Below are 27,569 nucleotides of genomic sequence, written 5' to 3'. Positions count from 1 at the left end.
CCCAAGTAGATGTCTGCCATTTCTCAATACAGAGGTCAGTCACTTCTTTATGCAGCCTAGAAACTATCACTGAAGAGCCTGTTATTGCCAATGAAAACCATCATGCCAGCCTTTTCTTCCCTCTACCCGTTACTCCTTACAGTGATTCTGAAGAAGGGTCTGTGTCTGATCATTCCACCGAATCTCGATCAGAAGCAAGCAGCACATCCAACCAACCTCAAGAATCTCTACTCAGTAGAGAACAAAGAACAAATCTGGCTGCAGAAGACCAAGTGCAGGCAGTCGCGAGAGCAGATGACACCAGCTTAGTAGTCCAAGAAGATGAGAGGACGAGCATGGCAGGATGTCTTGAAGAAGAAAATGGTTGGACACAGGCACGCGGGAAAGCTGGAGATGAGTATGGATTGGCAGGGCATCCGCAAAGAGCCTGGCTGGAAGTGGCAGCAGATAAGACTGCTGGCCAACCTGTTGAAAACTGCCAGAAGCGAAGTGACCGACCAGGTCAGGTATTACCAGACACGAAAAGCACCATTGAATCCAAAGGGCCAAAACCTGGCACAGCAGGTGTTCTGCTGCAGCAAAACAGTGGGATTAACAGCACACAGACAACTTCGCCTCCAGATACTTTCCAGAAAGCCCAGGCTGCACAGGCTGTACCTGTTTCTGTTTCCCAGACCAGCTCTTACATGTTGGTAAGAAGGTCCAAGAGTGAAGGACTGAAGGTGTCAGACTCCTCAGCCTTAATAAAAATTCCAAGTAGCCTGTCTCCAGCAGCAGAAATATACTTTGATGCCACTGTTAATGACCGGATCTGGAGCAAGCTAGATTGCAGCAATCATCGTGACAGCATGTCTTCCTCTTCCAGCATGTCCTCCAACGACACTGTGATAGACCTCTCTCTACCCAACCTAGCTCGCAAAAGCCTCCCAGATCTTGGCATCCGTCATGAAAATTTTGAGCCCCTTGCCATAAGAAAGGGTATGCGTCCACGGTCTGCTACAACGTCCAGTAATGAGATGCCAATGGTGAGCAAGAGCAAATCCAATCCTAACCTGAGGTCTGGCCAGCTGCCAGCAGATGAGTTGTGCCCCCGTCCTCTTGCCAGGAGCCCTCAAGATGCATTCTCATCCATTCCTAGAAGGCATACCTGGAGCAGGCTGTATATAGAAAGTCTCAGACAGTCTTCTAACAAATCCAAAGCACATGATATGGTTGGGAATAACCAGGCAAAATCCAAGAGTCTTGGAGACCTTACCTCTGATGATATTGTGTGCACTTTTGAAAGCAAATACCGTAGCATCAGCAGGAGTTTTGTCACTCGATCGATGCGGGAGCAGCGCCGCTCTCCAGGCCTGAGATCCTCAGTCAAATCCCAGGATGAACTGACCGAGCAGCTGAAGAAGCTGACAGCCTTTCAGCAGGAAAATGATATCACTTCTCCCATCAGTCTTGATCCAACTGAATCTGAAGAGGAAGGGGAGAGCCTGGGACTCCTTCGCAGGTCTTCATCCCGCAGCCAGAGCAGGGTGCGGTACATTGCCAACAGGGCGAAGCAAGCTCAGGAGAGGCAGCGGCTGCAGAGCCTGGGCCAGCTCAATGGGAGTCCCATTGAGGAGAGGGGAAATCCAGAGGGAGCCTGCAGCGTTGCAAAAGCAGTTTGTATGGATATGGCTTCTCCTGCCGTGTTTACATCCCAGCCTAAGAACCAAACTGATTATAACACTGACACAGAAGTCTTCTTTATGCTGAAACTGTAATTCTGGGGAGCGCTGAATAAGGCAATGTTTACATTCCTGTCAAAACAAAACGTAGTGACCTGAGAGGCACATGTCCTCATGTGGCTCAGTGCTTCCTGGCCTTCCCTTGATTGTAAGGGTACTTAATGTCATGACTCCAGCAGAAAAGCTGTGCTAAATTTGTCAGCAGTTATGGAAATAGAACAATCAAGTGAAATTGCAGACTTGTATTTTTACAGTCCTGGATCTGACCTCTTTTTTTTTTTTTTTTTTTTTTTTAAAATGACACTTTTCCCAGCCTCAAATTTGGCCTCTTTGTGTGTGACCACTTCTTGCGTTTGCAGTTTGCTTTCTGCAAATCTCATGTTCTTCACTACTTTCAGTAATTCCTTTTTATAATAGGTAAACATCTGTGTGATGTTAATGACAGCTAAGGTACATTTTGCTCTTACAGGTTGTGGATCCATGAAAAGAGGGTGGAGTTAAAGTCATGATCTCTGTTTCGTTTTATTTGTTGGAAGAGTCTGAAGCCTCTGAGGGTGGGAAATATTCAAAATTGTAGTGTAATTGTTTCATGAATTAATAATGTAGTAGATAAAGTCCATCTTCCATCGTGGACCTGATTATTCCAGTGAAGATCCATGTTGTCTCACTCTTTGAAGAAGAGCTCTCACTATGTTCCAAAGCAATGCTTTTTTAAACCAAGCTTGTTTATAAATATAAATATATATATATACATGTCTGTGTGTACGCAAATATATGTCTGCACATATATGTACACATGCACACACTTACACTGAACTGTGACTGTTCCTTGTCTCAAAACATCATCTGTGGGAATGAGACAGGAGAGAGAAGGGAATTACTAAAAATAGACAGGAAATATCTTCTGATTTTAATTCAGAAATGGCTAAAAAGCATGCTAGTCTTTTCTTGAAAACAGCATCATCCCTTCTTCTTGGTATTTTAACAATGCTGCTGTACATAGCACTTTTTGGATGAATTTTACTATTTCTGTATTGCACTGCCATGCAAAATTTTCAATTATATGTTTTAAAACAAAAGAGATATTTAATTTTTTAGATAGACATATTTAGAATTAAATACCAACCTAAGCAGAATAATAATTTTTCCTCCCCTTTTTTTAAACTTTTTATTTTTAATGACGTTGTGCCCCCCCCCCCCCCCCAGTTATGTCATTTATTATAGATGTACATTTTATCAGTGATGGAGAAGAATGTTTACTGAGATGCATTTTAAAGAGAAGCAGAGGTTTAATTTTATTTCAGGCTGCATAGAGTCCCTATTATTGAGAAGATATTTTGCTTTTGTTTGTAACGACTCTTTTGTGTATATTGCAAAATCTAAATATTTGTTTGTAAAACCACCTTACACTACTAAAATAAACATATTTAACCTTCCAGCTGTTGACTCTTCAGCTGTAACACATGCTGTCTAGAAGTTTGTGGGATACAAAATGGATAATGCTGTCTGCCTTGTTTTAAAAATTCCTTAGTGGATAACATTTAATTTTACTCTTTTTTCAGAGTGGTAGCTGTTTCAGATCCAGCTCAATTTATCTCAGGTCCACGAAAACACATGCCAAGTATTGGTAGAGACTGGCATTTGTTTCAAAGCGATGTCTTTGTTTGGCAGCCAGTGATGGCTGTGTAGATGAAGACTCTAGGGGAACTCATGTAATTAGTAGCCAGATGTAATGCAAGGACCTAACCTATTCTGTTACAGCTCTCTAAGTAAGATAGTCCTGTTTTGTCACTGAGGTGCTTGAAGGTCTGGCTCAAAATACTACAGCAAAAATTTGCTTTTTACCTGTCCATTCAAAAATCTCTTCTCTTCCTGTCCCAGTAAAGTGCACAGTGAAAGTGCGTGAACTCAGTTTATACTGTCTTGGGTAACGGTCATCAACTCATGGATTGCAGGGCAAGAAAGGTGTTCTTGGTTTCTAACGTTTGTATCATTTAAACTCTGAGATACCAAAATGTAAGGCTAACTGTAGCTAATTATATCATCGTGACATGGAGATAGGGGCTGGGGGGGGTTAAATTCTCTGAATCAATCTTTTTCTAGTGGTCTTCAATATGTTTTGTCTAAAAATACTCTTGGTTTTCCATCCTGGCTCAGATCTTCATTGCTTGTCTTCATAATTTGGATGAGAGGCCCTTGAGGTTTGTGCAACAAAGGTTTGGAACATGCACTGAAGTGACCCTACAATGTCATTGCAGTCTCTGAAGGAAAAAAAGGTAAATCAGCAGCAGAATATGTGATCTACCAAGATTAGTCTCATATTGTGTTTTAACACAAAGCAAATTTCATTAACATTCTCTAGACGAAAAGTCACTCTGTAATACTTTAGTTTGGGGCTGAAAAGCTGCAGGGAGTTGCTGCTTTTTTATCTTTAAAGCAAGAAAGTACATGCAACTTCAGTTTTAGAAAGTTAATGTTTAAAAGGCCTGTTTGTGTCTTTTCAAAGACCAAGTTTCACAATCAAATTACTTTTCTCTTTAATTGATTAAGCAATACTTCTTAAATTAATGCACCTCACAGAAGGCTGTATCATGTAGGGCTTCAAAACATTCATCTTTGTTCATATTTTTAAAAACACAGTGCCTGGATTTAACTTACGAGAGTACGTATGAATTTTGCCCTTCTGCTTCCAAATAACTACCTTTGCAGCTTGTTTTATTACACTACGTAAGACCATTAATGATGTGTTCGTTTATTCCTCTGAAAGGTATTTATTTCATGGTACCTACACTGCTGAGTGGCAGAAGCTTACTGAGCAGTTTTACTCTTCATTCATCCAGCCTTCATCGGGGAAGAGGAAAATTGCTTATTCAGATCTTCTCAGCTGGCAGGGTGCTGTCAGAAATGGTAAGGAGAGCAATGAAGATCTGGTAATAGTGGAGGGAGCCAGGAGCTGAGGTTCCAAGCAGCGCTGATTATTATTTTACGAATGCCTCACTGCTCTTAGTATCTAGAGGATCTGCTCTACCATTCGTATGATAATCAAGATGAAAGAGCAGATTCTTCCTCCGCCATGTGAAATTGTGGGCAGATGCAGCGTAGAGGCAGGTTGAGCATGAAACCACAGTGGTCAGTGCACGCCTTCTGCTAACGTCGTTAATGACTCTGCAGTTGTAATGACTTCACTGCTTGCCATATAGCAGCTGCAAGTTTTTACTGGAATTGCATGCCTGTAGTACCACAGACTTGGGAATCCATAGGAGCCATCCAAACCCAGGCCAGAGACACTTGCGAATGCAGCACAACGATCGTTTGTGCGCCCTGTTCAGGGTGGCGTGCAACGGGACGAGCGCCTGGCTGCAGGTTGAAGGAATGCAGAAAGGCAGCTGGAATCATTCTAGAACGTCAGTGACTGACAGGAAAGCTGCTGTCTGATACCTGACAGTGGAGCTGCTGAACAGGGATGGAGAGGGAAAGGTAGCGTGGGGAGGGGGTTCTGCTGCTCTGTGAGAGCACATCCTTGCTATACCTCACCCATCAATCACATGGACAACGGGACAAAGCCCATTTTGTAGCTACTCCTGCTGGCTTGTAGAGACAACAAGTATCTTCTCTTGTCCAGAGCTTTTCCTGTGAGGCGTCGAACTGGTCATATGTGGTTTTCAGTTCATTAAATTGCAAGATCAGCAGTCCAGTTTCCAAATTACAAGCAGTGTATTATACATGGCTGGACTTGGGGATTTATGGTCTGTATTCCTCCAATTCAGTGTTTAACAGCACTGCTGATGAACATTTGATTGTATCTTTGAAAACTCCTCTGTGCTGAGATGCTTTCAGCTGGTTGTAGTTGACCTTATCAGCCCTTATTAGCTGTCAGCTGCGAAAAATCACACACCATGATGTGCATCTTTTTAAAGCCTAGAAAATATTCATGAAAAGCAGCTGGAAACCTCAGCTTATCTGATTTTTGCTAACTTCCCCCAACCTGCAGCCTGTTGCCAGAATCTCTAGGGCTATCAGGTGAGAATGTGAGCAACAAATCACATTCAAACTGCCAAAGACAGCACCTGGAAATGAACCTGTAAAGAGGCCAAAGCCTCTGAGAGAAATCCAAGGTGCGTAGATCTTTCTGGATTCTTTTTCTGTTTTGTCCTATAGTGGGGATGTAATTATCATTTATAACGTATCTTAGCACCTTGCCGTGATTTATATTGCAGGAATGATTTACACCATCTGGGATCTGAAGTGCACTGGAAGGGATGTAAGGGCTCCCCTTAATTGCAGTGAGCTGAGTCAAGCCCTTGAACTCTGTTAGGGCAAGCATCACCAAATGCAGTATTCTAAGCATTTTTTATTGAAACGTAAGCAGTTGTTGACTCTGCAGAAGGCAAGTTGTGTTGACATTTAATAATTAATTTACACAGTGGCATGTATAGAAGCAGCTTAGGGAAGAAGGCCAAGTCCTGCAAGCTGCTGGAGAGTTTTCCATCTTGAACAGTGCTTTAAAGTCAAGCAGGGCATAAATTTTCATTTCTTACTTAAGCGTGGATGTGTTCCAACTCCCCTGCAAGATGAGTTGTACTGGTTTACTCTGCTGAATGCCTGTGAAGGCGCTTCTTTGTTATTACAGTGCCCTGATGTGTGTATTTATAAATGACCTGGCCCAACAGAATCAGCCACTTGGCAGCGTTGTACTTGAGCTCACTTTTGAAGTGAAACTAGTAAATGGAAGGGTGAAGAGGACAGGAATTTCACTGTTGTGCCTATGTATTAAACAGAACTGTATAATCCAGAGGGGAATTTAATAGTTTACCTTGAAGCTCAGACCTTCCTTCAGCTGTCTAGGCATTGCAAGGCAATACTAGATGGATGTAACAGTTTGGGGGTTGGGGTTTTTTGCTGTTGTACATGAGTCCCCCAAGACTGATCTCCCAAGACAGTCACAGAGCGGAGAAAGTCTTGAGCAGCTTCGCCTGTCACCAGACAGGAGCGATGGGCACATCTTGATCGGACGCTGTTCTGGATGGCGAGGACTCGTATAGACCGCACAGCAGGCTGGTAATTTTCTGAGCCTCAATGTAGTGTTCAGCTGCTGGACTAACTGCTTCCAAACACTGTCTTTTTGCTGGGTGTCGTCTGCTCCTCCCTTTCCCCAAACCCAAGTGCCCCCAGAGCCTGTGGTAGGAGCTGGCACGTTCTGCAGAAGCCCCTCAGCCTGGCCCCTCCCTCCCCTTTATAACAGCATTGAAGCCTGCGAGCCTTCAGTGCTCCAGCAGTGTCATTGTGCCTGTTCCTTGCGTTGCTCCTGCTAGTACCCAGCCAGCCAAACGGACTAGGAGAGGCAAAAGGAATTGCTGTAGGTGAGATACTGCCTTTCAGTCACTGCTCTTCTTGTTCTAGATGACAAGGATCAAAGCCTGTGTGCAACAGGCTGTCTCCTTCCTAGCTGCTGGTTGTTCATCTTTTCAGCTGCTGGTTTAATGCCGATGCCTGCCTTCAGCTCTGCATGCAGAAGACTGGTTGAGGAGTGATGATGTCTTTTTAGTTTGCGTTTTGAAAAGACTGAAAACCTGCTAAGGAGCGAGAGCTAATTCTAGCAAAGTAACTTTTTTAAATCCTTGGTTTGCTTTGCTGTAAAGCCAGCAGGAGAAAACTGTAGTAGTTCCTCAGGTAGATGATGGATGGGTATTGCAATGGTTAGTTTGAGCAGTACCTAAGGAGCTCTCTGCACACTGGAAGGCACTAAACCCCTCTGCCCTCCCTTTATTCTCTCTCTGACTGATTCTCTTTGTCTTTAAATGACTTGAGTGCTGAATTAGAGCTAGGGAAGTGTATTAGCCTTTGCAAAATTTCTTTTTTTTTTTTTCAGATATTTACACTATTTGTTCTTTTAGACAGTCAGCAGCCAGTGTGTTAACAGCTCTTTCTTTCCAAGATGTACACAATATATTACCAGCTCTGGTTAGTTTATTTTGAAGGAGGACACTTGAAATAAAGATCATTTTGTAGCATGTACCAAATTGTAAGGAAAAAGCAGCATTGATTGACAGGTTAAATCTACCAGGATAAATGCAGTGCCTCACTGGCTCAACCTGAAGACTACTGCTGCTTTCCCTTCGTGTGCCCTGGCGGCTGGTTCAGCTGTTCATGTGCTGCTCTGGCAACAGCTCCCAGTAGCTACTACCACTTTGTATTCTGCAATTACTTTTTAGAAAATGTAGGCTGATCCATAACTCAAATGTCAGTCCTCTCCTTTGATCCTTTCACAAGGTTCAAAATAGTCCTGTTTTGAAGTCTTTTTTACAAAACAAACCAAAAAAAAAAAAAAAAAAAGACACCATTTAAATTTCACACAGAAAGAATCTTCTCTGTAAATTTTATTCACCTCTCTTATTATGTGAAAAATGTAGAAAAAGTGAGTGAGGGAAGCTGCTGAGCTGTAATGTCAAGAGTTTTCACAGGAGTGCAGTTTTGGGAAAGAATTCATAAAAGTTGATGAGGTAAGATTAACTGAAGCCAGTGTTTTCTGAGCATCAGTCAGAAGCGAGTACTACCATACATAGGATTTTTTTGCCTACATAGCCTCCTAAATTGTAAGTTTTCTTGGGCATTTTTAATAATTTTTATACTTTCTGGGGTAGCGGTGCCCTGAGCCTTGTTTGATGCTATGACAACAAATACTACCAAAAATATTGCAGCAGCTGGAGACTGAACATAACCTGGCATTGATTGTTTTTCATAGGTCTGGTGCTGTTTTACTGACAAATGTACGATTATTTCAAGCCATGCAGAAATTAGGTTGCAGAGTTTGAAATGAAAATCGTTAATAAAATATGCTGGTTTTCACCCCTAGCCCGTTTTCCTTCCTTGGTCAGTTAAGAGCAGGAGGCTGAGCCAAAAGAGGCTTCAGAAACAATGTCTGGTGTCTCCTGATGCAGGTGAAACAGCTTTGTTTCAGGTCATTTTGGTGCCCAGTGAAAGAAACACCTTTGTTTTCTGCAACCCAAATGGAAAGTGAAATTAAGGTTTTGCTTTTAAGCCCCCTGCAAATGAGAACCTCCTAGAGGAGGCTGCTCTATTAGTGCAACTGATTTTAATTATTACTTTATAAAACGAATCTAAGATGTCTTTTAATAGCACTTTCCCATTTCTCAGAGCGTAAGGGCCCAGTGCTCAGGAGCAGCAGGCTCCAGCGGCTCCCTGGCCTTGCCCTGCGACCCCTGGGCGTGCGCCCCTGGTCCGCACGCCTCCCCCTTGTGCAGAGCCAGCTGGGAGAGGTGCAGTGCAACAGCCGGTGGGTAAACCCACTTCACAGGTTGGTCACAGCCTTTTTGCTGCAGGGGAGTGTTCACCAGAAACTTTTTTTTTTAGTGTTTGTTCTGGCTGCTCTCAGAAGCGACTGTCTTTTCACACCTGGAGAGGTTTGTTTGAATCGGGGGCTCTCCAGGATGAGGTGCAGTAAATCCAGGACACGCTGATTTTAAGCCAGCAACGAGGAACTGTCAAACCAGCTTTAACCACTTCCCTTTCATCTCTAGCAGGAAGTTTCCTTTAGACAGTAGATATTTCTGCTCCAATGGACAAAGCTCTTCACTTCGTGCTCTGTGTGACTCCAGCACTGCTGCTCCTGGGAGAATCAAGCCAGGCAGGTGAGAGAGATGATCCAAAAATGTTGGCTGCATCCAAATCTGGTTTTGTTCTTCTTTGCACAGTGTTAGCTCTTTCAGTCTTGAACAGCTCTTGTTTAGGGGTTTTTGTCATAATCTGAGAATTTGCTTTCCAGTTGGTTATCATGGTATCGCCAGGGTCTGCCTTGTCACAGCTCGTGATTGCGACCTGATCGCGTTATGTCTGCTGTTACTGAGTGTCTTTGCTGCTGTAGCTGTAAATCATATGACAGAGATCAGGGAGGGTGAAAAAGCTGGAGAAAGGGTGGTTAGGTGTCCTTGAACACCATGATTGTGGTTAAAAGTGTGCTTGTGCACTCTTTTTAATCTCTGGTCCCCTGAATTGTGGCAAGATGCGCTGATTAACTTGTGCTGTGAGTAGTGTGTTCCACGTTACTTGTTTACCCCTCTGCTCGTGGCTTGTTTGGGGAAGAAGAGGGGATTTAGTGCACAGAACTTGTCAGCTCTGTGAGTGCCCAGACTTTCTGTAGGAAAAGGGTAACACTGCATTCCTCCTGAAGTTCCTAAGGGATAGTGAGGGGACCCTGCCGGGGACTTGTGTGCTGCCACCAGCCATAAGATCACACCTTGCTCTGTGTGAGGAGCCAGGGACCTTGCTTTTGCAACTGAACAGCAAGTGCTCTTGTTACGCTCTTATTGTGGCTTTTTGGTGTTCTCTGCCGCAGTCCAGACACAGGCTAAGGAGCAGCTTGGCCTCACAAAATTGCTGGGACATCAAAACTGGTTCTCCATTTTGAGGGTTGGGAGAGCAACTTCACTCGCTCTGCTGTCTCCTCTGTCCACCTCGCACACCCACCTCCTAGCCACCCCGAGTCGGTAGTTGCATAGCTATTACAGATAATTCAGCCCTTTGCTTCTGTGACGATAGTCAAATTCTCTCCCACTGAGAATTTTCTCATCCTGGGTGTCCCAGCATACTCCAAAAGTCTTATCCAGCTCATCCAGCACGCTTCTTTTAGGTCAGCTCTGTCTCCTGGTCACTGCTGCAAAAGGAGAAATGCTGGTAAAGGATGCAACAGCAAGGGTGCTAGCTTAGAGAGGGAGGATAGGGTAGAAAACCGGGGTGAGGTGGCCAGTTCTTAACAGTGCTACAAGGTTTTTCACAAGAAGTTAAGCAGGAGCCATCTCCCATCAGAAGGGTGGGTGTGCTCAGTAGAGGGGGCAAGGAGAAGGGTGATTTTTGCAATCCCCATCATTCCCTGCAGCCACCAGCCTGGCGGGAACAAGAGCAGAGGGATGAGCTGCTTTCTTTGTCTTCTGTTTTTGTAGACTCTCACAAAAGATCCTTACAATGAGGACTTGGCTTCTGCGAAGTGTCACGGCAATGAACTTTGAGTTAGTGCTGCAACTTGATTACTTATGGTCCTTTCAGGACCCCTTAGAATGGGGCTTTGAACAGCTGCATCCAGTGCCGCTGTGGGGGAGCTGAAGCCCTCAGTACAGACTGTTTTCTTCCAAGAAACCCTAGCAGGTCTTCAAAAAGGAGCCTCCAAAAGCTTTTACTGGCTTTAATGAGTTTCTAAAGGGAGACAAGAGACCTCCTTTGTGAGGATTTCCAGCTCCCATGGAGAACTGTAGTGGAGAGGGAAAAAACAGGTTTTGTTTTACGATAATGTGGAGTTCAGCACGAGGCCAGAAAATGCAAAACCAAAGAATGAATAATACATAATGAATGAATATGTTGTTATATTTAATGAAAAACTCACAGCTTTTGCCTGAAAGAGTGAAAACACCCTAATTTTTTTATTTTCTCTTGAGGGATTTTTGGCTTTTCCAAGGAGCACTGCTGTGCATATTCCAGAAAAAACATCCTGGGCAGTTAACGAGTCATATATTGACAAAATTGTGGTTTTAATTCGGCATCTCGATCATTGTAGTTTAGCTTTCTTGCAGCTGGGGTGGGCTTGACGTATTCTCCCGAGTATTACAAAGAGGGAAGCTGTGGATCAAATGATTTAATCAAATGATTAGGACTTGTTAAAAGTCACCCAGCAGAGCAGGGAGTAGAACCCAGAAGCATGGCAAAACTCAGCGGTGGTAATTTTATGGGTGGATCTTGGTGATTTTACCAAAGAGGGAGGAGTATCACTGCCTTGGTTTTACAAATGGGAAACTGAGGAATGGAAGGAGAAGTAATACAGGAAAGCTCAGTAGCAGATGTGGCAATTTGACATTTGACATCCGCTCGATGCTGTCTGCAGGGTTGCACCGGCTCTCATTGCACTGGCACTCTTTGTCAGGTGTATGTACTTCCCTTCCTCCCTTTCCTTGCTGGAACAGGCAGCACAAGACAGGCTTCCAAGTCCCTCTTTCCTCAGCGTTGTCACTGTTGGTTCCTGATTTTAGTCATGGCCCCTTTGGAGGTTTTAATTTTCACAGGGATGAAAAGTCAGGGTGCTTATAACGTGAAGGGGAAGTGGAGGAGGACATGGTGGAGCAAGATGTCTAAACCCAGTGGCTGCAGCCCCCTGGGCTGCTTTGACCGTAGGGACCTAACATTAGTAGGAGGGGAAGGGAAGAATAAGAAAGCCTTCTGTCCTGGAACCTCATGGTGATGAACTTTTGGTTGTTTACAGGGCTTCTCCTTAGGGGTATCAACAAGGTTTTGCAGGAGTTAGCGGGAAATATTAGCTGCGTGAAGTAGCAGGAGAGCAGCCTTTTCACCTTGTCAGGGAGAGCAATAAGGAAATAAGGCAATTAATTCTGCAGAATCCGTTCCTCAGGGTGTGAGTGACAGCCATAATCATTAAGTTACAATTAGAAGCTTCTCCAGCCTGAATCTGGCTGTGTCTATTTTTGCTTCTGTTTGTTTCACACTAACGCTGTGCTGTGCACGAGGAAACACACTTGGCAAAATCGCTGCAGGCCAACTGCACTGTGAGCCTGAGTCAAGGGTAGTCACTCTGTTTCTTTAAGTGCAATATGAAATGAGGGTAGGAAACGTCCCTTTTAAGGAGCTGTAAATATAAGCCCTGCAAGAAGTTTGATTTTGTTGTTGTATTTTTTTCAGGAACTGCAAGGCGTGATGATGCTGTGAGTAAGGTATGTTTGCGTTCATCGGTGCACAGCTACCAGTGAAGGCATATGTGCTAAAGAGTTTGCATTTTAAATTCAGAGATAGATGTGGTTATAGTGTACGATGCTTTTAATCTGGGAAGAGTTTTTATTGTAAATATACTTTGCGTGGCTAGTGATGGCCATATCTAAGTCTGTCTGTGTGCCTATGCTTTTTTTTTCTCTTCTTTTTTTAACTCAATCTTTTGTCCAGGATTCAAAACTCAGTCATACCCCAGGGAAGAATCTGCCTATAGCCCTGTCTTCCTGCTCCGTAGAATTTAAACCTCAATTTTATTGCATCATTTATGATCTTTATAGATTTCTAAACATCAAAGGAAATTCAGGCACATATAAACGTGCAGAGATGCCTTTATTAGTTTTTAAGGTGTGTGGTTTACTTCCAAACATTTGCCCTTTACGTAAAAAGGGTCTGTGTGGGATGCAGTTCCTCGGGCTTTAGAAGGAAGATGGCAAAGGCCACTGGAAATCTAACCAGCTAGAACATGTATATATTCATGTAATGCAGGACAGCATTTGTCCTGAGGACTTTCCAATCAAAAATGATGGGGGAGTTGGTTATGGTAGCATTGGGAAATTCAATTATTTGTCCAAATGGCATAGGCAGAGACAGAACTTGCATCACTTGACTCTCAGCTCATTTCTCAAGCTTGAAGGATGCTGGATGCCTGTCAAAAAGAGAGTTTTGGGGAAAGTCATGGAATTTCAATCAGGTTCAGTTAGCATAGACCTCTAGTTGTTGATTCCATATTGAGAAATAAGCACAAGCAAACAAAAACACCCAGAGGAACACATCTCAGCCCCTCTCTTGCCCTGTCTCCCTGGCTTCCAGTCCCCTTGTTGCACACATTTTACGCTCAGTCCCTCTGGGGAGGCAACAAGGTGGCACAGGAGATTGGGGTCAGTGTTTTGTGGTTCCTGCTTGCTCCTGGGCAGGTTCCTCCCCTGGCTGCAGCCCCGCTAGAGCTGTGCCTCCTCCTGCAGCTCCCCTCTGTCCCTCCTCGGGCAGCTCTTGCACTTCTGCTCTTCGGGCAGCTCTTCTTCACTGGCCTTTCTCCCACCCTGCTGTCCCTCCTGCTCCCCCCCCAAAATAAGCTTTCTTATTTCTCCTTTGCCCCTGCTTGGGCAACTCTCCTGACCTGGCATTGTCTTTAGCGTCCCCTCCTGCTCCAGCATTGCTGGACAACAGCACTTACCACCCTTTTTTAAAGGCCTTTTTGCACAGCACCATAAACTTGTCTGATTCGTTCAGTTTTGGTGCACTGTGGCTCTGTTTTGTTCACATCTAAGACACCTTGAAATGGCTGTGTCCAGCACTGGGCCATTCCTGACCCCCTGCAGAAGTCACCCCTGTGCCACCCCTCCCCCCGTGCTGCTACCGACACCCCGCAAATCTTGCCCAGTAAAATACTCTTCTGGTGTATTTACACAAGTGGTAGTATGCTCTTGAGATATTTTTTTTTAAGAACCACATTGAAACCTTCCGTAACTAGTGGGTGAAGCTGAGTGAAGAGGGATAGGCCAGGATTTTTTGGTCATTTGTTTTATTTGCTCTCTTGTTCAGTAGGCATAAATGTTTTAAACAGACCTGAGAGTCACATTTCTATGTGACTTTTTTGCTTTTGCCTAAAAGCAAATTGTAGCTTATCTGGCAATAGCATTGCTTCCAGAACACCCTGCATTAGGTCACTTCTGATCACAGCTTCAAAGACAAAGCTCATCCCTCGAATCCCTCCATTGCAAAGAGACAATTGAAACAACAACTGGAAGAGCTGGAGCTTCTTTTGCAGATCTCGTACTGCACATGTGTGTGTACACGCACAGATATGCTCTCTCCTTCTGTCTAGAAACATCACTGTGTGAGCTTAGAATAAAGGGATAAATTGAAGACCGACAAATCTTATGGAATTAAGACTGCTTTACAAATGGCGAAAGCTTGAATTGTTCCACAGCAGTACTGATCAGAAACCGTCTGGGGCTGTGTGACTCTGTGAGCTGGGAAGAGGTACTCTTGAATTCAGCATTCCATGCAGAAGTGAATCCAGGTTTTCTTTCCTCCTCCTCTCAGCTTTCTTACTGTGCTGAGTCTCCTGGAATTGCTCTCTGATGAGACCATAACTGGCCGATAACTGTTTTGTCTGCAACAGGAACGGATCTCTTTGGAAGACCGTATGCCCTGTGTAGCTGAAGAACTGTGACAATATTCAAAAGGATTTTTATTCTGACAAAGTGTGCTGACAACATGCAATGAAGTTAAATGCTTGTGGTTTATTAATTACTGTTAGGGAACAACGGTGGTGAAATTGCTGCAGCTTACAGGGGCAGATCTATAGCTGGTTTAACACATGCACACACACCTCCTGAGGTATAGTATAAACCTTAGCGAAGTGGGGCCATGTCTGGGACTTTAAAATCCAATTATTTCCTTCTTCATTTTTTGATTTGCAGGGCACTGACTCAAGGGGGCCTGGAGAGGGTCTTCCAGTTTTGACTGTCACAACAATCCTGGTAAGGCAGTGACACAGAGCTGGTGGTGGCTGGGAGATGGCTAGAATTACACTTTGCCTTTTTCTGTTTTTTCCCCACCCATATATTTGCAGGTGGTTTTTCGGGCTGTCTTTGACACTGATACCCCTGTTCATCACAGACTGGGTTTTGGAGTGCTGGCTTGGTGGTGCAGAGGTGGAAGCTCTCTGTAGTTTGCAGTGGGTGGATTGGAGGGCCATCAAAATCAACCCACAAAATGCACAGGGCATACACTTAGCTACATCTAAGAGTTGCAATGTTACCTATACGTTGTTTCTGTCCTGCAGTGGAAATATGTGAAGATCACACGTGTGAGGATTAGAAACAGGGCATTAAAAAAAAAAGAGAAGATGCATTACCACATGCAGCAGACAAGCAGCACTATTCATAAGAAGCTGCAGCAGTAAATTTTCTGATTCTGGTGTCAGGTCCTGCACCAGCATGTGCCCCTCGTCTGATGCTTTGATGGGCCAAGTGAAATGTATTTGGGCTTTTAGAGATTGTCACTTCTGTGGTCCGTGTGGCTTGCTGAATGTGTCTGCCCTGCTGGAGCTGTAGTCTGTGACCAGTGGTGGCACATGACTCCAGTGAATATCTTTCGAGTTTGGAAATGTTGTCCTTGATAATGTGGATAGAGGTCTTGGGGGGTGGGGGTGGGGGTGGGGTGGTGGCATGGTTTGGGGGGGGGGATTGCCAAAAAAGTGGTTTAATTCACAGTCAGTTGCATTGCAGACTGTGGGAGCGTGTAACTGGGTATTTTTCCCTCAATATGCAGGAAGATCCTTACGTCATGGTGAGAAGTGCAGAACTGGAGGGATACTGCATTGATTTGCTGAAAGCACTTGCTGCAATGCTTCACTTCAGCTACAAGGTGAAGGTGGTGGGCGACGGGCAGTATGGTGCCATCTCTTCCAGTGGGAACTGGACAGGAATGATTGGCGAAATTCTAAGACAGGTAATTTTCAATTTGTATTTTCGACAAACTGCAGCTCTAGAAGGAAAGAACAGTGCTAGCAGCTCCTGGACCTCATTAGAATTTGCTCAGGGACTGAGCAACTTGGAGTCATCCTGCCTGTGGTGCAGATCTAATGAATAGTAAGACTTGTAGTTGGGTTTGGGCTACAAATATGGAAACTAAGGAGCAAGGAGACAATGGCCGTAGCAGGAAATCGTTGTTCGAAGGCGCTCCTGGCACAGTGCTTGTCTTGTCTCAGAGGTTACCCAGTGCTTCTTTAATCTGAGAGACTGTACAGACATCTTAGCTCACTAACAGCACAAAGATAATGGCTTTGAGGAAAACTTACTTTGAACTTAACCACTAGGTGAAACTTGTCTCTTTCAGAATGGTAATCCCTTAGACTCTTCAAGGAGATGCTTGAATGCACATCTTACCCCATCATGTGCCATGCCCTGTGGCTAGCGTTCTGTCATCTGTTGGTAACATTTGAATTAAACCTTCTTTGCTCCTCTGAAGTCAGTACTGTGTCCAGCTGTCAGTCACGTAGAATCCGCAGCCAGAAACAGAAAGGAACGTGCCTTCTGGTTTTGGTAAACAAACCCGATGTGGTTCATGGTGCACAGCCTCAGCTTGCGTGCCTGATGCTGTAGTAGGAAAGCAGAACCACCAGATACCAACCAGCACCCCACTATGACCAATGCAAACTGGAATACTGTCCTATTTCCTGGAGCTCGCAGCCTAGGACGATAGCTGTCTGTTGACACAGAAGTGATTTGCCGTGTAGATATCTGCCCACTCAGCCCAGCAAGCATTCTGCTTGAGTGGCAGAAATCTTCAGGTGGGTTGGCTGGTTGATCATTTTTTATCTCCATCTTCCAGGAAGCAGACATTGCAGTGGCTCCGTTGACAGTCACGTCAGCAAGGGAAGAGGTGGTCTCCTTCACCACACCATTCCTGCAGACTGGGATCGGAATCTTGCTTCGAAAAGACACGGCCTCTCAGGAGATGTCCTTCTTCCACTTCCTGGCTCCTTTCAGTAAGGAGACCTGGACTGGCCTTTTATTCGCTTATGTCCTGACGTGCTTCTGCCTCTTTCTTGTTGCCAGGTATAAATTAATTTCTTTCACAGATTTTGTTCAAGTCAAATGCTTTCTCAGCTATGGAAAGATCTCAGTTTAAAGAAAGTACCAGGGTACATTTTGCTTTGAGGAACCTTCTGTAGAGGTCCAGAACCAGGGCTAATAAAGCTTACATCACATCAGGCTGCGTATTAAGTGGTAGGATCTCCCTGCGAAGAGCACTGTAGGTCTTGATGTGGATTACCTAGGGCTGCTAAAAAGGCTGTGTGTGTCTTTGCGCTTCAGCTCTGCTTTCTCACTTTTGTCAGACGTTGTTTTGAACTATGACCATGTTCCTACATGCAGGTCTATCGTGTTTTGGTGTTGGTTTGGCGGTTTTGTATGTGTATTTTTATGCACTGTATCCTGCACTGACTTGTGGAAGAGATTCTCTCTGCCACCGCTCCGCCCCCTTCCCAGCAGATTCAGCTTTCTCCCCCTTTCCTGATTAGGCTGTACTAGTGCCCTCTGCAGCTGCAGTCTAGAACAGAAGCTCTATTGCTGCTTTTCTAGTTTTATGCACAATCTTTGTAGGTAAGGATTTGCTCCATCGAGCAGCCTCCAGTCTGCTGTTACAGGACAGAGCCAGTATTGCCACTCAGGTGTGCCAGGGAGACCGGGCAGTGCCATAGCTGGGGAAGAAAGTGACTGGCAAACCTGTGGCAGGACCCCCTGAGCCATCACTGCTGCAAACCACTTGAGCCATTCCTCTCACTGGTTAAACTTCAGTGAAGGAGGAGCTACCCTGGAAGGAAAGGGCATTCCTGGCTATCTGCACTGCTACAGTCACACTGCAGAGTTATTTACATTTTTTTTCTCCCTGAACATCTGGTTTTATCCTGTCATTTTCCCCACAGACTGAGCCCCTGTGAATGGAACGAGCCAAAGAATGAAGAGAACCACTTTACCTTCTTAAATAGCCTCTGGTTTGGAGCAGGAGCGCTCGCCCTGCAAGGTGAGCTGGGAGGGCTGCAGCACAGAAGCTCTGGGCGCAGGACAGGGTGTTCTGAGCTGGTTGTATATCCAGCCCTCGCCTGTCTGTGACACTGGTGTGGTGTCCGGCTGGGGAAAGGCGTTCCAGTAGGGACGCCTGGCAGCACTAGAACTCCTAGTTTGGGGCGTTTTGATTACAGACTCCTTGGAACTGTACAGATGGCTGGCTCCGACTGAGGAATGTGTTTCTGCTGTAGCAGTTGCTCTAGGGAATGCCACGCCAACTGTCGCACTGGTGCTTTGTAGAGTGGAGGTTTTGCTGTTGCTTTTGGCCGCTGGCATTGCTCCGACTGCGTTGCAGGCAGCATTGATGCGGTTGAGACCAACCACAGTAGGTCTTTTCAGGCTCATGCATTACACAGCTGCAGGGCAAGTTTTGCAGTTTGGCCTTTATTTGGAGGGAAGTCTTTAACTCAGTCTTGGGGGTCTGAGGTCCTTTGGCTCTCTCTCTCACCATACATCACCTCCCATACACTTTACCGGCTCCTCTGGTCACGCAGGTGTCACCCCTCGGCCCAAAGCGCTCTCTGTGCGGGTCATCGCTGCTGTCTGGTGGCTGTTCACCATCGCCTTGCTGGCCGCCTACATCGCCAACTTCACCGCTCTGCTGAGCTCTGGCAGCGAGCAGCTCCCAATCCAGACTTTTGAAGATCTTGTGAAGCAAAGAAAGCTTGAGTTTGGGACACTGGACGGCTCCTCTACTTTCTACTTCTTCAAGGTGCAGAGAGTCTCACTGTGCACATACACACCTGCTGTGCAACTGCTAAGCCGGGCCCAAGTTGTCCAACTACCCAGCTTGTGTCCTGTAGCACCTACCACTGTAGCCTCCATCACTTCTCCTGTATTACTTCAAATAATGTGGATTGGCATCTGTTGGTTTGTTCATCTCTTCTTCCGCCTTTTCTCAGAGGGAAAAGCATGCAGAGGACTCCGTTTTTATAGTTTGTTCTCTTTTAAGAAAGCCGGGCTAGTCTTCGGGGGTTTTCCTTGTGTACTTTGGAAGTGAGGGCTGGTGGAGGTCATTTCTGGATGCGTTAACTGAATGTCTGCAAAGGTTTTGGGTTTTTTTGCGGGGTGGGTGGGAAATATGTAAGCACAGAACCATAGAATTGTTTAGGTTGGAAAAGACCTTTAAGATCAAATCCAACCATTAACCCAGGACTGCCAAATCCACCACCAAACCATGTCCCCAAGTGCCACATCTCTGCATTTCTTAAATGCTTCCAGGGATGGTGACTCCACCACCTCCCTGGGCAGCCTGTGCCAGGGCTTCACCACCCTTTTGGTGAAGACATTTTCCCTCATATCCCATCTGAGCCCCCCTGGTGCAACTTGAGCCTGTTCCCTCTTGTCCTGTCGTTTTTTTATCTGGGAGACCCACCCCACCTCACTACAGCCCCTGTCAGGCAGCTGTAGGGAGCTATCAGGTCCCCCCTGAGCCCCCTCCTCTCCAGGCTGACCCCCCCAGCTGCCCCTCATCATCCCTGTGCCCCAGCCCCTGCCCCAGCCCCCTGCCCGGCTCTGGACACGCTCCAGCCCCTCTGCGTCCCCCCTGCCCCAAGGGGCCCAGCCCTGAGCCCAGGGCTCCAGGGGCGGCTGCACCAGTGCCCAGCACAGGGGACAATCACTGCCCTGGTGCTGCTGGCCACACCAGGTTGGACACAAGCCAGGATGGCCTCCCTGGCCACCCCAGGCACACGGGGGGCTCATGTTCAGCTGGCTGCCAGCCGACCCCCCCAGGGCCCTGCCCCCAGCCCGCAGCTCCTGGGGCTGCTGTGACCCGCGGGCAGGGCCCAGCACTGAGCCGGGGTGACCCTCACACCAGTGGCCTCAGCCCCTCGGCCTGGCCTGCCCAGCCCCCCTGCAGAGCCCCCTGCCCCTGGCACAGCAGCGCTCCCCCAGCTGGGGGTCACCTGTGACACGTACCCCTGCAACACCCCCCCGCACTAGAGGGATCCTGAGCTAGCTCTATGTTAGTTTGCAGAACTCAAAGGGCAATGGTTTAAGTGTCTTATCCTCCAAACTGTTTTGCAAGCCTTGCACATATATGCAGATAATTTTTTTTTATGATTGTTTTATGCTTGTTTAACACTTGGATTTTTGGGCTGCAGAACTCCAAGAATCCCATCCATCAGATGATCTATGAATATATGGACAAAAGACGAGAACACGTTTTGGTCAAAACCTACCAGGAAGCAATTCAACGTGTGATGGACTCGAACTACGCCTTCATCGGTGAATCCATCTCGCAAGACCTGGCAGCAGCCAGGCACTGCAACTTGATCAGGGCCCCTGAAGTTATCGGAGCCAGAGGATTTGGCATTGCCACTACCCAGGGTTAGTCACTGTGCGCCCACCGCTCCCGTCCCGCTTCCCCACTCTGATTTCATGGCTCTGAAGCAGCAGATTGACAGGGAGCCTGGCACGGCCAGGTCCTGACACTTGCATGTTTTCTGCATTAGTGCCATTACCTGCTGTGAACCACTCAGTAACCCTGCTCTGCAGTGACTGCATTCTGTCCATGACTTATCACTAACGCTCGCTGACTCTGAACTCTAATATGCAAAAAATCCCAAATCTCAGGGGTGTCGCTGGTTCCTGTGGGGTTTTTTTTGGTTTTGCCTTGGTCCCAGTGACACAGAGCTCCTAATGTAGCTGCTGGGGTAGACAGTTTGCTCTCTCGTGGAGCATGTCTGCTTCTATTTCTCAAAGTACCTTCGCTCAGTATTATTCACTCAGTCGTTACTCTGCAGGTACTATTGTATCTCAATGGGCAGGGCAGGAGCAGGTGCTACCGAAGGAAAGCCTGTGGCGCAGCGTGGTGCTTTCTGTTTGCAGAATGACCTGCCGAAAGCCGGGGAGCAGCCCCCAACTAATCCCGCTTGGTGCTGTAGCAGCGGGTTGCTTAAAAATGTGACTAGTGGCTGTGGTATCTCCCATACTCTTCTCTCTCTCCCATTCTACTGCCGCCAGCATCCCAGTGGACTAAGAAGCTCTCCGTTGCTGTCCTCAAACTGCGTGAATTGGGCGACCTCGACTACTTGCGTAACAAGTGGTGGGAGAGCAGCTGCCTTCACAAGAGCAGAGAGAGATGGAGCCCGCTGCAGCCCCAGGCTCTGGGTGGGCTCTTCCTGACGCTCGCCATCGGCCTGGCGCTGGGGGTGATCGCAGCGGTGGTGGAGCTCTCCAATAAGAGCCGACACGCTGCCGGACATGCAAAGGTAGGTGACGGTTATTATCTCCTGTCCTACTTCCTTGTATCCCTTCCGTTCAGCGTGGATAAGCCAGGCACCAGTGCTCCACCGCACACGGCTGGATTTTCACCCTGATCTTGCTTTTTCCAAGGACAGCAATGTGGTGTGGCAAGGGAGGAAGGCATGCTACACATTTACTCCTTAAAATGCTGAAATTTCATAGCATGGACTGCGTGATAGTTTTGTAGCCTGAAGAGGGGTAACAATAACAAAACACACCACCCCCACCCCCCAGTACTAAGTAGAAACTGCAATTCCTAGACAGCCAAACCACATTCCAATATGCTGAGTGTGGACAGAGGCCAGGAGATCATCAATAACAAGTTTATTTTCAAGTATGGCTGTTCTTAAGTCATTTGACAAGCAGGAAAACACATGTAAATGAAACTGCACTAGTATCCGAATGTGCACCTCACTGTTCTCCATCCATTCCAACGGATGGCGTGTGCACACTTACAAGGTGGATTCCATGACACAGAACAACTCACCCCTTGTTTCCTCCCCTTTTGTTTTTCAGAAATCTTGTTGCTCCGTTTTCACAGAAGAAATGTGCGCTCGTCTACGTATAAAAGAAAATACAAGACAAAGCCAGGAGACTTCAGGGAGGGCTAATGCTTAAGAATTTTTTGCTTAAGGAATGGGCATGTATTAGGTTTATACCATATATATTTTATAGGAACTACATCAATGTAGAAAGATGTTTTTCTGCAAGCCTAGAGTGTTAGTTTTCTAAACACAAACACACACAGAGAGCACTTCTGGATTGGTGGTGGAGCTGGATGCAGAAGAGAATCAAGTGGCTTGGATGAACTGAAATCGATAAGGGATGTAGTGTAACTGTTGAAAATAAGGGAGGTTAACGACTTGGTAAAATGAAGTTGAGATGGCTAAGATGGTGGATCCATATTTAGTTTAGAAGTTTACTATGTAAGTACATGAACACCTGTAGGAGTAAGTGACTTGGGATAGGATAACGTGAAGCCTCTGCTTACTAATTACATTATGAGGTACAATCTTGAAAAATTAAAGCTCTCATCTGACTGTTCTAATCAAGAACAACTGCTTCTTAAACATTTCAATTATAAATAGACTGTCCTCTCCCCTCTTTGAAGCAGAAGACGCTGGTCACTGTGAAGGTCATTTCTGAATCAGAAACAATGGTGGCGTTGCAGGAACCCCAAAAACGCAGGACTGAACTGCATCTCTGCGGTGGCCTAGAATCCGAGAAAGGAGACGGTGCAACTAAGGAACTACCAGACTTCAGAAATGCAAGACATGGACTTGGCCTTTGTCAGCTTCCCATCACAGGAGAAGTTCCGCTGTTCAGCTACAGAGGGTGTTTTGACCTAGTTAACGGGATCGAGCAGTATTTAGGAAGAAGTTGTAATCCAGCAGTACTAGAGCATGAAGTTTGGTAATCGGTCAATTAGAGCAAAGTACGAGTTCACCAGGCCAAGGGTGAGGCAGTGAGCAATTGGTATTTTGCATCGTTCTCTTGCTCTCAGAGAAGAATCTTTGAAATTCATGGGGAACAGTTCTCAGCTGCGTATTAAATAGTTTTCTAATTAAGCTGTTTTTCATGTCAGAGCTGGAATGACTGAGGCATGCACATGGTGGTTTGCAAACTCATGGTTAAACTACACCATTTATGTACTGCACAGCTTGATGAAGGGGGAGTGGGGAAAGCAAATTCAGTTACTTGGAAATGGCTTTAACTGCACTGTATGAACAAATAGACTAATTCTTACCAGTCCCAGCATTAAACAATCAAAGGCAACAGTAACTAACATGCCTGCCACAGGAAAACAGCTGTGTGTTCCCAAATAAAGCAATATGCATTCGCTTTGAGGGTAACTTAGTGAAACTCAGCTTCCAACTACTGCTAAGTAGTTCAGTATAGTTGCAGAATCCCCCTCCCACTCAGCTGTTAGCAAGAACAAACAGTGAGGGCAAGAGGAATTACGAGTTCTTCCCGCTGCTGGTAAACTAGTGCTGTTCGGTTATCTGCTACGCACTCTCAGATCACGACACTTGGATTTTAAATACAGCTTAAGCGATGTCTGTGAGGTTAGAAGGTGGATCAGTCCTTCAGTCAAATTCACTGCAAAGAGCATGAAACATTTTAGGTAAGTTTAAAAGCCAATGTGGAAAATGCAATGTCGGATTCACTTAGCACTTGAAAAACCGTTTGGTATGTGCCACGTCATTGCTGGCAGAGTAGGCAGAGATGTATAAAAAAAGGTTTCATTGACATTTAAATATATTTCTATATGAATGTCCCACAGAACAAAAAAATAAAGTCTTTTCATCACAAATACTGCAGCATTAAAATAAACACTTACCAAAATAAACAATGAGTGATATACATATATATATTTGAGTGTGCATACTATAGAGTGAATCATATTGTTGCTTTTTAAGTCACAAAAGCACAATATAAATACGGAATTTCCTGTGACCTCTTTTCCCTGTTGTAATAAAAATACATTCTTTACAGTTAAAGTAAAACTAGTGCAAGTCCATTCCGCTGCTCCTGTTCACCCAGCTGACCAGAGCCGTATCATTTACATGGCACTTCATACTTAAAAATGACACTGAAAATTTTCCCTCCGAGACGATCAGCGAGCCAGGAGTTTTTGATAACGGCAAGCTTGAGGCTCTCGCACTTCAAAGCCGCGTAGTAATTTGTGTGGATGGCACGACCCATGCCTTCAATGATAACCAAGTCTGTCTTCCGCTCTCGGACCAGCACAGCCAAACCTTTATCCAGACGGCTGAAACGAGAGGTCTGGTTTAGAAACAGTCGCCCTTACACGTGCTACGAACGAGACAGGCTATTCTAAGGGCTTTATCATTTATGTAACGTTTTGGATGGAATTACTGATGTCCATAAACAGGAGCACTTTAAATCAAAGGAAATGAGATTAAAACCGAGTTTTGAAAGCTTCATTAACTGCATGCAGAATTGGGGTTTCCCAGAAGACACAGCTAAGTTCTGTCTCCAATAGAGAAACTCATTAAAAGTAAACAGGTTAACAACTTGAAACGCTTCTTGCAGTCAAGCGGATTTCTTGGTCACGGGCAGGATTTTACATCCTCCGTAACAGAGCTGCTCGTGACACTGGCCACGTGTCACTGCTGAACGCAAACCCAGTCACTAAGGTGTCCAACAACTTACAGTAAGGCTCGATCAGCAGTAGGAGTATGAGTCTGTGAAGCCAAACTATGCAACAATTACAGGCCATGCGAAGGGGATTCCTGTCGGGAAGGTGGCTGAGGTCTCCAGAGCGCAGCCTCTGAACAGCCGGTGGCTGATGGAGACAAGTAACAAACCGGGACTTCGCCAATATACCTGAGATCTAGACACGGCGAGCTCGAGCCTGTCTGAACCAACAGCAGCTTCTCTTCCCTCAGTGCAGATCTTTATCAAAAAAAAAAAAAAAAAAAGACAAAACCATTAAACAGCTACCTCAGCAGGGCCATGCGAATCCACTAACTGCCAGACAATGAGTATCTTAAGTCTGCTGTGCAAAGGCTTCTTCTCGTGCCAGGATTTTACCAAGAAACATAATGTTTCCTTGAGCAAAAGGATTATTTTCAGCCACGTATCCTCTACCAGGGATGCTCCGTATGTGGAACACCTGTTTTTCCTCTATTCATTTTAATGTAGGAAGAAGATGGGTTTAGTAGCTTGAGTGCTTATCAGGGAAGACACAGACGAGAAATATAATTATAGATGTTCAAGAAAGATCTGATTTCTCAGTTTTTCACCTTAAGGAAAGAAAATGATCTGCCTTAGCTTACTTCCAGGTTGCAGATTTCAGACACTAATAAACACAAATAAATATGAACTAAGTATGTAACAAGGAACCTGCTTTTTCCTCCTCTGTACTGTACAGCATGTAGCGCAGACCGGTTAGATGCTTACTGAATAACTGGATCCATCGCCGCTATCCGCTCAGTGACGATCAGGGACTCGCTGTAGGTAACATCATTCAGGGCAGGGCCAGAGTTACAAGCCAATATAACCTGCGGTAAGGGTGGCAGAAGAGTTCACTGATTAATGCAGTCCACGTACGGCATCAGAGCTGCTCGTTTGTTTAAGATCACCCTTGCCTGACCTATTTTACAAAAGAGGGAATGCGAAGAGAAAGGCTGGAGGCCCAGTCCTCATTTTCCCTCGGTTAATTAGACATTATTTCAGGTCTTTTGACGTTACAGACCCTTGTTCAGCGGACTTAGCTCGGACAGAGGCTCGCTTTGCTTTGCGACCTTCCACAACCTACCAAGTTGGACGCTGGAGTTCCAGGGATTTGGGTTATTCCCACTGTAGATGTTAGGAGCCAGCCTGGTAATGCATACTGCTGGCAGGTGGGTGACAAACCTCTCCCCAGTTACCAAAGCTCCGTTACACAGTGAATTCACGACAACCACTTACCTCTGTCCCTCTAGACAGGAGCTCTCTGACAAAAGGAAAGACTCCTAAAATTATGTCTATTCCACTGTTATCTGCGAAAATTAAGGCACATTTATGAGGGGGACCCTCCTGTAAGAGAAAACCGGTGTATTCAGGGTTGAGTTCACAGTTCATTTCAGTGAAGAGTTTGTGTTCTTTACAACTACTCACTTTAAGAGCCCACATTTTATACCTTTAAATGACTGGCAATTTTGGTTATCTAGTAGCAGCATAACTCATCAGACCAACACCTACCCTTGGTCTTAGGAGAAATCGGTTTCCCTCATGTTGTCTTGGCACGGTTATTTGAAACAGCCTTTAGTTACTTTGCTTTCTTTGAGAGAGGTCTTTCAAACTGCACCAGTAAGACCTACCCTCTGCCAGCGAGAGGCACGCCGGACTGCCACAGCTCTGCGCAGGAACGTGCTTCAGAGCCTTCCAGACAGCGGGCAGCCGGGCCTGAAACCCTGCTGCTGAGGCTGGGCCATGGCCAGCGGCGCCTCGTGCCATGCGGCTGGAGAATACCAGGAGCGGCTGCCTACTGAACGCGTTGGTTATCAGGGTAAACCTACCTTGGTGGCTGTTTTAAGCTAGCATGGTGTAGGGTGAACAGGATTCCCTTCTGCCAGGAAAGGGCAGGATGGACTGCTGGGGGCAGTGACATCCTAAAAGGAAAAGATATTTCCTATTCTCCATTAACCTTTTAATTTCTTCTAAATCTGACGTTATGAAACTTGGTTCACTCCAGTTCATACCAGCAGAAGACTTCTGACAGTGAACAATGCTTAATTCCTAATAACTATGTTGTCAGGACACTGCTTGAAGTTCCTCAGTTATCACTGTTACACGAGACTAGCTGTTACTTTTGGTTTAAGTTGTAGTAAGTAATGATTTGCAGTAGTCGTATCAAACCTTTTGGCTCTCATTTCCCACATAGAGATTTACACAAAGCAACAACCAAAACTTTTTCAATTAACCTTAATTAAACAGTAATAGAGATCACACAGGGCAAAGAAAGCTTTGCTGATAAGTTAATCACTTTCAGCTTGCTTACTTTCAGCAAGCTCCTGAATGAATGTAATGTTTAGGCCGGCTACTCAGATGGAGGAACAACCCAAACGTTACAATTGGACCCATGTTTTCAAAATTATGGGTCTGGTTATATAGAAGTAAGTGCCCTTAGAACGCAGGGACACGATATGGCTACTGGGGCAGCTCTGAAAGCAGCCGGGTGCCAAACGCTGCGGCTTCCAAAGGAATTCAGCTAAGAAGCTTGGTGAGTAATGACGTGTCTGGCTAATTCCTTCTATTCCTTCCTTTACAGTAAGGCTGCTGAATTACTGGCACTGTGTTACCAAATTTGAGTTGTTTGTACAGAGTTCCATTAAATCTGTTTAAAACCCAAGATTAATAAGGGGGTTTATGATTAACACATTTGATTACTCAATGGTTAGTAACAATCACAGTCATACCTTCAGTCGCTCTAGCCACTGACTGTAGGAATCTTCTAACCAGGGACGCTCTGTGTCACAGACAAAATCACGTTAGCATTTCTTTTTGGCAAACGGTAATTCTGTATGCTATGAAAAGCAGGAGGTGTCTCTTTACAGATGCTGAAGCAGTAAAGCATTTGAGCTCAGGCTCTGAATGTTAAATGTATAGATTCAAAGAGCTCCTAAGCTCTTAATGATGGGAACAGCTCAATTACAGCAGTTTTGAAATGGAATTTTCATAATAGAGCAATGAAGTCATGCAAGTCAGCTATCGTAAGGACCCATCC

General features: G+C 45.5%; 3 protein-coding genes across 7 annotated transcripts in view; 2 read left to right on the top strand and 1 right to left on the bottom strand.

Annotated features, from left to right (window-relative positions):
* The window catches only part of PLCH2 (phospholipase C eta 2), a 121,804-nt gene extending 118,645 nt beyond the window's left edge, over positions 1–3,159 (top strand). The window contains exon 28 of the mRNA XM_055703797.1: positions 10–3,159. Coding sequence (XP_055559772.1) covers positions 10–1,757 — 1,748 coding nt within the window. The 3' untranslated portion in view covers positions 1,758–3,159. The remainder of the gene's footprint in view (positions 1–9) is intronic.
* A 108-nt stretch (positions 3,160–3,267) lies between these two features.
* On the top strand, positions 3,268–21,976 carry LOC102058206 (probable glutamate receptor). 2 transcript variants are annotated; one of them, XM_027803248.2, is made up of 11 exons: positions 3,268–7,081; positions 9,263–9,370; positions 12,420–12,451; positions 14,933–14,992; positions 15,786–15,965; positions 16,848–17,074; positions 17,944–18,041; positions 18,580–18,797; positions 20,191–20,416; positions 21,053–21,300; positions 21,851–21,976. In XM_027803248.2, the coding sequence occupies exons 2-11, from the start codon at positions 9,298–9,300 to the stop codon at positions 21,950–21,952; spliced, it is 1,464 nt and encodes a 487-aa protein (XP_027659049.1). In that variant the 5' UTR covers positions 3,268–7,081; positions 9,263–9,297; the 3' UTR covers positions 21,953–21,976. The 2 variants fall into 2 exon arrangements, with proteins under 2 accessions (XP_027659049.1, XP_005437768.1); XM_005437711.4 differs by having other exon boundaries at positions 3,268–9,370.
* Positions 21,644–27,569, bottom strand: part of PANK4 (pantothenate kinase 4 (inactive)) — a 25,879-nt gene continuing 19,953 nt past the window's right edge. The window contains exons 15-19 of one of the 4 annotated variants that reach the window (XM_055703798.1): positions 27,262–27,311; positions 25,772–25,879; positions 25,262–25,362; positions 24,686–24,754; positions 21,644–24,107 (exon numbers count right to left, since the gene is read on the bottom strand). In XM_055703798.1, the coding sequence (XP_055559773.1) occupies positions 23,894–24,107; positions 24,686–24,754; positions 25,262–25,362; positions 25,772–25,879; positions 27,262–27,311 (542 nt within the window). In that variant the 3' untranslated portion in view covers positions 21,644–23,893. Of the gene's footprint in view, positions 24,108–24,685; positions 24,755–25,261; positions 25,363–25,742; positions 26,455–27,261; positions 27,312–27,569 lie in introns of those variants that run through there. The other 3 variants (XR_008731206.1, XM_055703800.1, XM_055703799.1) reach the window with 3 other exon arrangements.

The sequence above is a fragment of the Falco cherrug genome, chromosome 3 (assembly GCF_023634085.1).
Source record: "Falco cherrug isolate bFalChe1 chromosome 3, bFalChe1.pri, whole genome shotgun sequence".
Taxonomy (NCBI): domain Eukaryota; kingdom Metazoa; phylum Chordata; class Aves; order Falconiformes; family Falconidae; genus Falco; species Falco cherrug.
This window is presented reverse-complemented; position numbering and strand designations above follow the sequence as displayed.